Source organism: Typopeltis vanoorti, chromosome 8 (assembly GCF_054136105.1).
Source record: "Typopeltis vanoorti isolate ZY-2024b chromosome 8, IOZ_Tvanoo_1.0, whole genome shotgun sequence".
Taxonomy (NCBI): Eukaryota; Metazoa; Arthropoda; class Arachnida; order Uropygi; family Thelyphonidae; genus Typopeltis; species Typopeltis vanoorti.
In genome coordinates, this window is record NC_143556.1 from 149,663,140 (window position 1) to 149,676,182 (window position 13,043).

Sequence of the window (13,043 nt, forward strand, 5' to 3'; positions counted from 1 at the left end):
GAGATGCCAAAAGCTCTAAATATTACTGATGCTGTTCAAAAGAGGACAGTTCAGCTAATAATCAGCGATTCTTCATCTAACAAACAATGTTTCTGCACTATGCTTTTTCTGAAGAAGATACTTCAATGGGCATTGTTCAGAAGAAGTGGCATCCATCATTCTTCTTCCTCTATTTCTGTTAAACCAAGAACAGAAGCTGCCCAATAGAAGTATTGCTTCCAAGACTACAACCTCCAACCTTGAAAAAGAACATTAGAAGATTCCATTCCGTCTCTTTTAATCTCTACCCAGACACAGAATCAATTTGCTATAGTTCTGAAATCTCTCACATGTGAGAGTGATATATAAAAAATATTCCAGCCAGAACAAATAATACTCAAACTGAATGCTTATTTAAATTTAAATAGTTAAATCACAAGAAATCATTTCAAGAAGATATCAGTAATTAATTTTGGAAGTTACCATTTTCAAAAGCTCCTTCTTTGGTCTGTAGAAGGGCACCAAGGCCAATATTGTCTTTAGTCATGACTCTGTTTAGCATATCATCAGATCCTTCTGCATTTGCCATTGCAAGCTGGTTGAATTCTATTAGATGTTCTCTTAGTAACGTAAACCTGTTAAGATAATAAACTCACCATTTTATTATAAATATTACCCTGACACCTAACAGCATAAATCACTATTCCCAAATTCAACAGCAATAATATATGTGATGAGATACAGATAGTTATCAAAATATCTTAGTAGTAAGTTTTCATCATAATTATTAAATTTAAAAATATTACTTTAATTTTCAATTAAAATGATTCAACCACTATAGTTTAACTGGCAGAGATGTACCACTGATGACAGCAGAAGACATGTGATGAACAAGAGTGGAAGTTGTCAAGGAACCTAGTGAGATTATGAAAAGCAGTACCATTTGAGGAAATGTGAGAGAGAGAGAGAGAGAGAGACAGAAGACACCAGAACAAAAATGCAGTTGATTGTTAATGTTATAAAAACAATCAATGAGCCACATATTCATTTGATATAAAGTGAGAAATCAATATTTGAGATTAACTATAAGAATCTAGATTGTAAGGAAAAATTAGCACATGAGAGAAAAGAAACAGAATTTACAAAGTTACTAGGAATAATTAGCTAAAACATCATATAGTGGAAGGCACCTCAGTTTGCAAAACTGAATCTAGTATATAATCAGATGATTTTCAAGATAGCCACTTAATTCCTCTGTCCACATACACACTCACTGAATGAAGAGTGATTATGAGGTCATAACCAGAGAGAGATGCAAAGGATGTATAGTTCTCAGCTAAGGAAAATGTGTAACTATGTAGTAAATAACAATGACAAACACAGAAAACAGCTCAAATGGCACAGTGGAATCAAAAACTGCAAAGGAAAGATGTTAGGAGAATGCAGGAAATGAGCTAGATGTGTTTAGAGGAAACAATATAACACTGCATTTACAAAGTTAGGGAAATAAATCAGGTGAAAATTAAATATTTTCACTTTCCTAACCCAAACACCTCCACACAAAACCAGTGCAAGAAAATCATCAACAAGAGTCAAAGGCAATATAACTTTACTTCCTACTCAACTGGGAGTTAAGCTTCTGGTTCTTCATTCAGGAGGCTGCTTTTATTGACAGGGTACTAATGATGATGCCATACTGCAGGAAGTAGATAAGATTACAGATTTAGGAGTGATGGTTGACAGCAGACTGAAGTTTAGAGGGCATAACGCTAGTGTTGCAAAGGCTGCACATTGTAGTGCTGCTATGATAATTAGTACTCTAACATGTAGGAAGTAGTTATGCTACTGTATAAGGCACTGGTCAGACCACACTTAGACTATTGTGCTTGGATCTGGTCACCTAGTTTTCAATGTGATGTGGAGACATTGGAGAGGATCCAGAGATGAGTGACTAAGACAAAGTCGGGATTTTGGAGTGCTGGCTATGGAGAAAGGTTGAAGAAATGTGGACTGCAGAGTTTGGTGGATAGGAGGAAAAGAGGTGATATGATAGGGACATTTAAGTTAGTGAGAGGATTTTATCAGATTAATCCAGATGGGATTATAAAAAGAGTAGAAGGTAAGATGAGAAGAACCAGAGGTCATCCTTGGAAATTCTGCAAAAGTGTGGTGAAGAGGGGTGTGAGAAGTAGATTTTTTACATGGAGAACTGTCAGTGAATGGAATGCATTACCAGAATGCACTGTTAATGCAAGGAATGTTAGGGATTTTAAGATTCTATATAATAAATATGTTGTCAGTTGAATGAATCTCCCATGATGAGTCTGTCAACTCCATGGTGGGTGTAATAATAATAATAGTAATAAAATTATTGATATATTTCATCTGTTTGGATGGATGTGTGGGTGGTTAAAGAGAGTAAGAACAGTAAAGTTGAAGAGGAAAACTATTAATGATTTCTGGGACTTGCTCATTCTTAAGCAGGCTGGGGGGGGGGAGACACAGGAAAGAAAACTTACTTTCCTTTTCTTCTGAGTAACATAAAGAAAATTACATTTATATTGTAAAATAAGCTCATAAAAAAAATGGCACAGTGGAAGATGTTAGCAGCACGCACGCACGCGCACGCGCACACACACACACACACACACACACACACACACACACACACACACACAGAGGAAATGAGCTAGATGTGTTTTGAGGAAGCAATATAGGTGCATTTACAAAGTTAGGAAGCTAAGTCAGGTGGGAATTAAATATTTTCACTTTGTGTTTAATGTTAAGCACTTGTAATTAAATACCTGATACTGAAGTCAGTCCTTGTATAATACTTTTTTTTAATTAATTTATTTTGAAGCTATTAAATTGTTTTCTTTTTAGTATCTGGAAATATGAAGACTCAATTCTATTTATTATTGCAGATATAAGATTTTGAAATAACCGAAAAGAGAAGATATAGCAGAATCCAGAAAGTTGGTAAACTTGATCAAACTTGGGTGTTCTGTTTTTTGGTTATCAAACATATGCTTTTTGTCATCCTAGCAAAAAAGCATTTGCCTTGATAACCATTCCTCTCCCATTCTGTTTAAGTGACCAAGCCACCTGAGATTAGCTCTGCAGACACAATTTTGAATGCTGAACATGTCAAGTTCCTTCCTCATGTTCTCATTTTTAATATGATACTGCCAATGATGCCAACTGCTCACTCCCCTAATCTTTCGCATAACTCTCATATCTGTAGTCTCTGGCCTTTGACCAAGTGTTTTATTTCTAACCCAATCTTAGATCCATAAGTTCAAACTGGTTCGATCACTGTCTTATATACATCTAGTTCAGTGTTTTGACTAATTTCTCTCTTATTCCATACAAATTTATTCAGCTGACTTCCTACTATACCATGAATGAATGCATTTTTGGAAATATTTAGAGTATATGTATTGTTTACACTTGCCACTGTTGACATTGCATGCAGAGTAATTTCAAAACCAAAACTAATTACTGTGGAGGATTTTTAGATGCATAGCACAAGAATATACTGAAGAAAGGTGTGAATAATATTATTACATTATGGTGACATTTTTGGAAGATATTTACCTCTGGACAAAGGCACATGTTGTACAGTGATATTGCCAAGAAGAGCGAAGAACCTGGATGCAACTGGCACAATCTGCATGGCAAAGTTTTGTTGGTTAGAAACAGAGGATGCCTAGAAAATAACTGAAAACAACATAGTGTAGAGAGAGAGAGAGAGAGAGGAAGAGAGGAGAATTTGAAGTTATAGTTATGGAATAATATGGATCCAGAATTTCCATAAATTTAAGGGATAAAATGGAAGTTTCATTACGAAGTGCACAGGCATACAGTCTATTGGCAGTAACTGATACATGCTGATATTTTCAAGGTACTTCTTAAAGGAATTTGTTCAACTGATGAAGTACAGAAACAGTTGACATTCCTACCATCACTGTTGATTGGAACAGAATAAATTAAATAAATATATGTGCTTCCATTATGTTATGCATAAACTAATATTTTTCATTCTGAATGGAAGCAGTATTTCTATTTTAATATTTTTTCAACTATTGGACGGTAAGGACTAATTTGTTTAATCAGTTAAATTCTCTCATTTGAGAATTTGGTACAAAGATTGATATAACTGCTGCTCTATCTTGATTCCATCCAAGAACCAAGTATCAAAAAATAAATAAATAATTATTGAAATTGGTTGAAATGGAAATGATGGATTATTATAATGTTATTTATAATAACTCCCTTATAATATAACAACTCCGGCTAGAGTCGCCGGAGAACGTGGCAGGAAATTTGAGCTGTGCTGAAAAAAAGGCTTTTTGATCAGTGAATAGTCTGACTTTTGTTGAGATTTGTGCTACATTGTTTTATTGGAATACGAGTGTCCTTCAGTGGTTGTTTTTGGAGTTAGTTGTTGTCGCTATATTGTGTATTTTGGTTACCGAGAAGATGGGAGTCATAATCAGATGCATAACAGTGGAAGAGAAGATGAAGATAACATAAATTTTCATGATTTAGTTTTATTTTATTTAAATTTAGTATACTTAACCACCTTACTGGCCATTGTGGATCAAATACGTATCCTCATACTTCGTATCCATCATATATTTCAATGTAATACCAGTGGTATTACAATTTTAACATGCATTTCGCATCCATGATAACTTGGACGTATATATATACGTCCTGGCTGGTAGCATGGTTAAATGTTTTGTTTGTACTTTTACTTATATGTACTGATATTTTCAAGGTACTTCTTATAGGAATTTGTTCAACTGATGAAGTACAGAAACAGAATAAATTAAATAAATATATGTGCTTCCATTATGTTATACATAAACTAATATTTTTCATTCTGAATGGAAGCAGTATTTCTATTTTAATATTTTTTCAACTACTGGAAGGTAAGGACTAATTTGTTTATACTCCCTTATACTTATTTAACATTTAGTTGTAATGTTCCTCGACACATTTTGAATAATGATGGCAGTGGCAGTTAAAATTACAAATGGCGTATCACCAAGTCCTCCCCCATTCAAGGACTTCATTTTGCGTGATAGAATACGGGATTTTGTCGCATGCGGGACTTGTGGAATGTATGCATCCAGGTGGTTGTATATGTGGCAGGTGAGAAATGGGTTACAAGTGGGGTCCCACAGGGCTCAGTACTGGGACCTATATTGTTTAACCTTTATATCAATGACATTCTCAGTGGATTGCAGGGGGATATTCAGTTGTTTGCAGATGATACGAAGCCTGGAAAGGTTATTAGTAATAGTGCAGATGTGGTGGCCTGCAAGAGGATTTGAATAGGCTAGACATATGGGCAAATGATTGAGAGTTTTGGTTTAATGTAGCAAAATGTAAGGTCTTGAGGTTTGGGACACTGCATACTCTATTGGAGGAAGCAGGGGAAACACGAGATCTAGGATTGATCATTGATAGAAACCTGAAATTCAGGGTACATATTGCAAAGGTGGTGAAGGTAACACAGAGGATTGCTGCAATAATGAAAAGGATGCTGACCTGCAGAGATAAAAGAGTTATCATTCCATTGTATAAGATGCTGAATAGACCACACTTAGACTATTGTTCTCGGATTTTGCCCCCAGGCTTTGAAGGGGATAAATTAACTGTGGAAAGGGTACAAAGGCAGAAAACAAAGATGGTGTCATGACTGTACAATGTCAGTTATGAGGATCGGCTGAGGGAATGTGGACTGCAGAGTTTGGTGGATAGAAGAAGGAGAGGTGATATGATTGAGACTTTTAAACTGTTGAGAGGTGGTTACAGGGTAGACATTGGAGAGTTCTTTCACTTGGTTGAACAGCAGGAAGGAGTGATGACAAGGGGCCATCCCTGGAAGTCACGAAAGGAAACTGTGAGCAAGAGGGGTGAGGACTGGTTTCCTTGCATGGAGGGTGGTTGAACCATGGAATGCATTGCCTGATAAAGTAGTGAGAGCAAGAATAGTCAATGCGTTTAAGGAGTGTATGATAGACTTTGTGTTTCCTAGGAGGGAGACCTCCCATGATGAGTTTTGATAGACTTTGTGTTTCCTAGGAAGGGCCTCCCACGATGAGTCTTTCGACTCCATGGAGGCCTGAATAATAATAATAATAATAAAATAATAATTTATGTCTTGGCCTATATATAATATATATGTATGTATGTATATTTGTCATTAAGAGTTTGTTAATTTCAATGCAATGCAGTTTTGTCTTGGTTTGTTTGTAGTTTAAAGTGAGAGAAAGTGTGTGAGAATGACTTAATGTTTCAATTTACAATGTAATGATTTGCCCTTTATATGTTTGTTAAATGACATATATAATTACTATAAATAATGTTTGATTTATTAAAGTATCTTTTGGATATACAGTAACTTGAGTAACAGCAGATTTCAGCTATAACAGTTAAGGTTACTTTGAACTGAATTAATTACTGGAGTCTGAGATCAGTAATGGCATTTCCATAGAAGATGAACAAGTTGAAGTAACTGGGCAGAGAAACTAAAATTGAAAAGATTGAGTGTAAGAGGGAGAAACGTATGCAGTGATTGTATATTTGTTGATCCTTATTCATGGAATAAACTGCAGAATAGAGTGGATAAAAATGGGACTACCGATTTAGTGGCATGTTTATCACTTCTAAAGCTGGTACAAGAACTAAAGGGAATCTGCAATTTTTCTAAACTAATGCAAGAAGCATTCGAAATTAAGACAGGAGAATTTTTGGCATTAGTCAGTGCAATCTCACCAAAAGTTGTAGGCATTAGTGAAACTTGGCTGTCAGCAGAAGATGTGGTTATTGGAATTCAATATGATGGGTACAGTATTTTCAGGGAGGATAGAGAAGATAGAACAAGGGAAGGAGATTGTTGATAATAGCTGATAAGTTGCAGCAAAAGAAAGTAGTATATCAAGAGGATAGATGTGTGAATGATAGTTCATTTGAGGTGGCCTGGTGTGAAATACTGACCACACAACCAAATATACAGTTAGTTGCCTGCTATAGACCGGGGGGGGGGGGGGAGGTATACAGAGAGTGATATTGAATTCATACATCAGCAAATTAGTGAAAGATAGTGATTATTATGGGGGATTTTAATTATGGTGATATCAATTGGAAGGAAGAAATATCACTTGGCAAAAAGGAAATGGAATTCATACATCTTCTATGAGATAATTACTAGAAACAACACATAACTGAAGGGACTCATGGTGTGAGAGTGTTGGACCTGGTCATTGGTTCAGAGGACATATGCATAAGTAAGGTGTTCACATTACCTCCAATTGGTGAGAGTGATCATGTGGTATTGCAGGGTCCAAATTTGTGGACCCTGCAATACCACCTGATCCACAAATCCAAATTTGTGGATTTCTCTCTTAAGAAAGGGTATATATATGGAACTACAGGTTAGGTAATTATAACAAGCTTCGGAGTGAGCTTACAGCTGTCCCATGGCAGAACATATTGCAGCGGAAAGATGTTAGCAATGCATGGGATAAAATCAGCAGGTATCTGAGGAAGGCAATATCAGAATGTAGCCCCATGGTCAGGAAGACAAACAAGGTAGGCCTTAGATGGATGAGCAGTAGTATCAAGCTTGATCTGCAAAAAAAGAAAATGTTATGGAATGTTTACAAGGAGAAAGGTGATCAGTACACCCATGAGCAGTACAAGGCTCAAGCTAGGAAGGTTACCAGCATAGTAAGGAAAGCTAAATCAGATTATTAGAAGACCTTAGCCAAGAAGATCAAGAGTTCTTCCACTATGTGGCAAGAAAAAGGAAGAATGACTTCGGAAGGATAACTTTAGTGGGTGCTTATGGTATTGAGGTGACCAATTCAGATGTATTAGTAGAGTTACTGAGTGATCACTTTTCAAAAGTCTATCACCCAAGTGAGGATATCTCTGTACCTATAGCAATAAATAATGTGAGAAATGAAGTTAATAAATCAGAGGTACTTAGTATATTGCAGAATTTAAATGCAAACACTGCTGTAGGTTAGATGGAATATCAGCTCAGGTGTTGCGTGAATGTGCAAAGGAATTGTCAATGCTTCTTACTTGGTTATTTAACTTAAGTTTGAACTCTGGTATGGTCCCTAGGGAGTGGAAGGAAGAAAGTGGTTCCTTTGCATAAAGGTGGCTTTAAGACTGTGGTAGTTAATTACAGACCAATTGCCATCTCGGGTATGGTGGTAAAAGTATTGGAAAAGTTGCTTAAAGACAGAATTCAAGTATGGGTGGATCAGAATATGATACTCTATAGGAGCCAACATGGTTCTGTTAAAGGTCGATCATGCCTTAGTAATTTATTAACTTTTCTATAATAGAATGACATCTGAGTTGGACAAAGGAAATGGCTACGCACAGGTACGTCTGGATTTTGCTAAGGCTTTTGACAGGATAACCCATGGAATACTGTTGTGCAAATGGAGCAAATGGGGGATGGATACTAAACTGGAGATATGGATAAGAGGAAAAGATACCAGAAAGTGGTGTATGGAGGAGCAGAGTCCAGGATGAGGCAGGTGACCAGTGGTGTGCCTCAGGGCTCTGTGGTTGGGCCATTGTTGTTTAATTTGTTCAGTTGTTTGCTGATGATGAAAAGTTGGGTTGTGCAATAAAAAATCAAGCTGATGTTGAGAGTTTGCAGGTTGATTTAAATAAGCTGGCAAAATGGGAAAAAGGTAATGGATATCAGTTCAATGTGGAAAAGTGTAAAGTTATGCATTTCAGGATTAAAAGATTACCAACTGTGTACTACATTGATAGAACAGTACTCCAAGAGATTGATGGAGCTAGGGACTTGGGGGGGGGATAGGGAGATGAAGTTCACGGGACACATTGTTAAGGTGTCCAAGATTGCACATAAGATTACTTGGCTATTGAAGAACACACTAACATCCAGAGATAAAGAGATTATTATTCCCCTTTATAAGGCATTGATACTTCCACATTAGGATTACTGTGCTAAAGTCTGGTCACCTGAATTTCTTGGGGGATGAGGAGGTTGTGGAGAGGGTTCAGAGGAGAGTGAATGATGTAAAAAATGCTCCCTACATTGATAGATTGAGAGCTTGTGAATCACAGAGGTTGGGTGATAGGCAGAGAAGAGGGGATATGATAGAAACATTTAAATTACTAAAAGGCTTTTATAAGATTGATGCAGGAGAAATATTTCAGCTGTGTGACAGCGATGGAAAAACAAGAGGTCATCCCTGGAAATCAAGGAAAAGTGTGGTTAAGAAGGGTGTGAGAACGAGGTTTTTCGCCTGGAGGGTGGCCAATGAGTGGAATGCATTGCCTGACTCAGTTGTGAGTTTTTCGTCTGTAAATGAATTCAAGAAGAGATATGATAGATATTGTTTTGATAGTTTGGGTCTCCCTTGATGAGTCTACTGATTCCATGGAGATACCCATAATAATAAGAAGAAGCCTGGTTAGCATTTTGGCAATTAAAATAGATGACTGAACACAAAACATCATTATATAAAAACAAAATTGTTGAATGCACCATTTTGTTTGTTCTTTTATATGAAGATGACTGATTCGTGAAGGAGTCTCACTTTCTTTCATCTGATGAAATGGTCTTCTTTCAAGGCATGCTATGATAATCCAGTTTATGATTTTCTGTAATAGATGATTTTTTAAAATTTATTTTTCCTCCTGACCAATGTAGTCTATACTATCTGTCTGAAATACAGAGTTCCCCACTGTCAGGGGGATGCTGTTGGTATCTGGAACACAGAGAGGATCCTAACAATCCTTGATTTGTCTCAGGAAGGTGGAAATTTTGTTTAGAGGTTGGTAAGGTAATGGTGTATATATAGTCTTGTTAGAGGAAGGAAGGTTGTTGTTCGTTTTAAGGAGTTTGATGAAAAGTTTTCTTTTGTATATCCATTTTCTTGGAATGATGTAAATACTACTTGTTGTTTTGGAAACAGTGCTAGTCCTGATGATGAAATTCTCTCTACCTGGAGGCTGAAATAATGAAAATTCCAAGTTTATGGGCAGGATGGTGATGTGAACCTCAATATCAGATTTAACCTTGAGACAACAAGCTCTACTTATATCATTGCAACAGAAAATATACAACAGGAAAATTCTTGACAAACTCATTAAAAAAATCCTTCCCCAACCAGACTATACATACACTATACCTTTATCCTACATCAAAGGTACAACAAATAACCTGGGTACCCACCTAAAACAACACAGAATCAGAACAGCACATAAACCCATAAACAAAGTTTCCATCTTCCTGAGACAAATCAAGGATTGCCAGGATCCACTCTCTTTCCATGTGCTTACAGCATCCATCTGTCTGTAGCAAACTCAGTACTTAGGACAGACAGGATGGACTACGTTGATAAACATATGTCAGGAAAGGACGATCAGAAAGCAGACTAGTGTGATATGTCTTGGAGAGAGAGAGAGAGAGAAATCATTCCATCAGATGGAAGAAAGACAGGCTACTTCACAAATCCCAGTTTAAAACAGAGAAAGAGAGAGAGATTGTTCTCATAAGTACTTAAGTTCTACAGAACCAGGTTCACCGGCATCAGAACTGATGGTGTGATTTTACATATGTTTTTGCATGCTGTGCCCTATTTTCCCATCGGAGTTATAAAATAATTACTACAGCAGAATTGGTTAAGTATCAAATCGACATAATAGGTTAATAAATTTAGTTTAATCCTTTATCCAAGTGTGAGCAAACAAAGTTTGTGCCTTAAAGTATCTTCAGGACTGGGGTAAGGTGGTACAACACCAGAAGACAAAAACAGGTGAGATCTTTCTAAGCAACAAATACAGGATGTTATTTGTGCTTATGATTCCACAGAAGGTTCTACCAAGGAAAAAATGGAGGAATTTCTTTTAAGCCATTAGAGAAGGCAGCTGACACAATGAAAAAGGAAAAGTTGGTCCCAGTTGGAAATCTCAAATGGAAATGATTACTTGATATACAGAAATGCTTTGGGAAAATTTGGAAATAAAAGCAAGCAAAGCTAATAATAATAATGATAAGTACCTGATAGATTTCTGTTCAGTATGGCTTATAACACCATGTTCCAACATAAAAACATTTACAAATTTGCATGGAGAAAAGATGCAAGAAATAAGAGCCTTCTTATTGATGTTACTGTTGATAATGTTTTCTCACTGGTTAAGGATAAGAGTACATAGAGGACTGAAACTGGAAGTGATCACCATTTAGTGTTGAGCAGGAAAACGATGTGTAAAAAAGTTTTAAAATGAATCAAAGTTCACCAGCTTTCGGAGTTAAATGCAGAGTTAAACACACAAACATTATTAAAAAAAAAAAGGGAGAGTTTGAAAACAAGAACCAAACCCTGAAGGAAACGTTGATTCATTCAGCTAGCAGACATGGTGTGGTTGTCTGCAAGGATAAAAAAAGAAAAAATTAGAACTCCATGGTGAGGTTAAAGAGAAGGAAAAGAAGAAAGTTTATCAAAAGTTCCTGGCAAGTAAGCCAGCTTATGATTATTAGAGAATACAGAGAAAAATGCAAGAAAACAAAGCAAAGCAGTGTACAAAACTAGCCAAACACAAGTCATAGGAAGACTTTGGTAAGAACATAGAAAATAATAATAATTATTATTATAGCACAGGCACCATTATGGAGTCCGGAAACTCATCATTGGAGACCCAAACTATCAACACAATATCTATCATACCTCTTCTTGAGACCATTAACAAAGCACTCACAATTGACTCAGGCAATGCATTCCATTCACTCACAACTCTCAAAACGAAAAATCTAGTCCTCATGCCCTTGCTAAACACATTCTTACCCAACTTCTAGGGATGACCTCTTGATCTTTCCTTTCCAGTCAAGTGCTGAAAAATTTCCCCTGCATCAATCCTATAAAAGCATTTAAGTAACTTAAATGTTTCTATCGCATCCTCCTTTTTTGCCTATCGACTGACTTTTGCAATCGACAAACTGTCAATGTATCCTCATAGGGAGCATTCCATGGAACACTCACCTCTGGATTCTCTCCACTATTTCCTCATCCAAAAGAAACTCAAATGACCAGACCTGAGCACAGTAATCCAGATGTAGTCATATCAGAGCTTTATAAAGAGGAATGATAACCCCCTTATCTCTACTAGTTATTGTTTTCTTCAATAACCAAGTAATGCTACGAGCTACCCTAGCTAATTTAATAATATACACTCTAAACTTCAGTTCACTCTCTACTAGTGTCCTTAAATCCCTGGCTTCATCTATTTCCTAGAGTACAGTTCCTTCGATGGGGTACACAGCTTGTAATATTTTCCACATTAAATTGACATCTATGTTTTGCCTATGTCAGCCTATTCAAATCATCCTGCAAGCTATCTACATCACCCTAATTCATCAGCAACAAGTGAATATCTTCATTCAAATTATTTCCTTTATCATTAATCTACAAATTAAATAGCAGTGGTACAAGCACAGAGCCCTGCAGCACACCACTAGTCACCTGGCTGATAATTATCAAGAAGGGGGCAAAATACTCTTTATGGTATGGAAAAGGGGGAAAGAGGACTGTAAAAGGAATCAGAGATGATAAAGGTGTCATGAAAAGTGATGATAAAGCTATTCTAGATGTCTGGAGTAATTACTTGGAAAGATAGCTAAATAACACAAGCAGTAACAGAATGATGGCAGAAAACATTTAGCAGAAATGCAATGAGGAATACATATTAATAACTGGAGTATAAAAAGCCATTATAAACTTCATATGTGGGAAGGCAGCTGGAGTTTATGATATTCCACCAGAAATGCTCAAATAGGGAGGTATAAAAGTTTTACAATGGCTGCACTGTATAATTCAGAAGGTGTGGTCAGAAGGTCAAATTCTAGATGGAGCTCTAGTCTATTAAAAAAAAAAAAAAAAAAAAAAAAAAAAAAAAAAAAAAGGAAATAAAACTGAATGTGAGAATTACAGAGCAAAATCTCTACTGAGTGTTCTTGGTGAGATGTATACTTGAGAAATGGCTGAGAAAAATTG

At 36.3% G+C, this 13,043-nt stretch overlaps 1 protein-coding gene across 3 annotated transcripts in view; it reads right to left on the reverse strand.

Moving 5' to 3' along the window:
• The window catches only part of twin (CCR4-NOT transcription complex subunit 6-like twin), a 501,959-nt gene that overhangs the window by 100,007 nt on the left and 388,909 nt on the right, over positions 1 to 13,043 (reverse strand). For all 3 annotated transcript variants that reach the window (XM_090397005.1, XM_090397006.1, XM_090397007.1), the window contains exon 8: positions 463 to 614. In XM_090397005.1, coding sequence (XP_090253131.1) covers positions 463 to 614 — 152 coding nt within the window. The remainder of the gene's footprint in view (positions 1 to 462; positions 615 to 13,043) is intronic.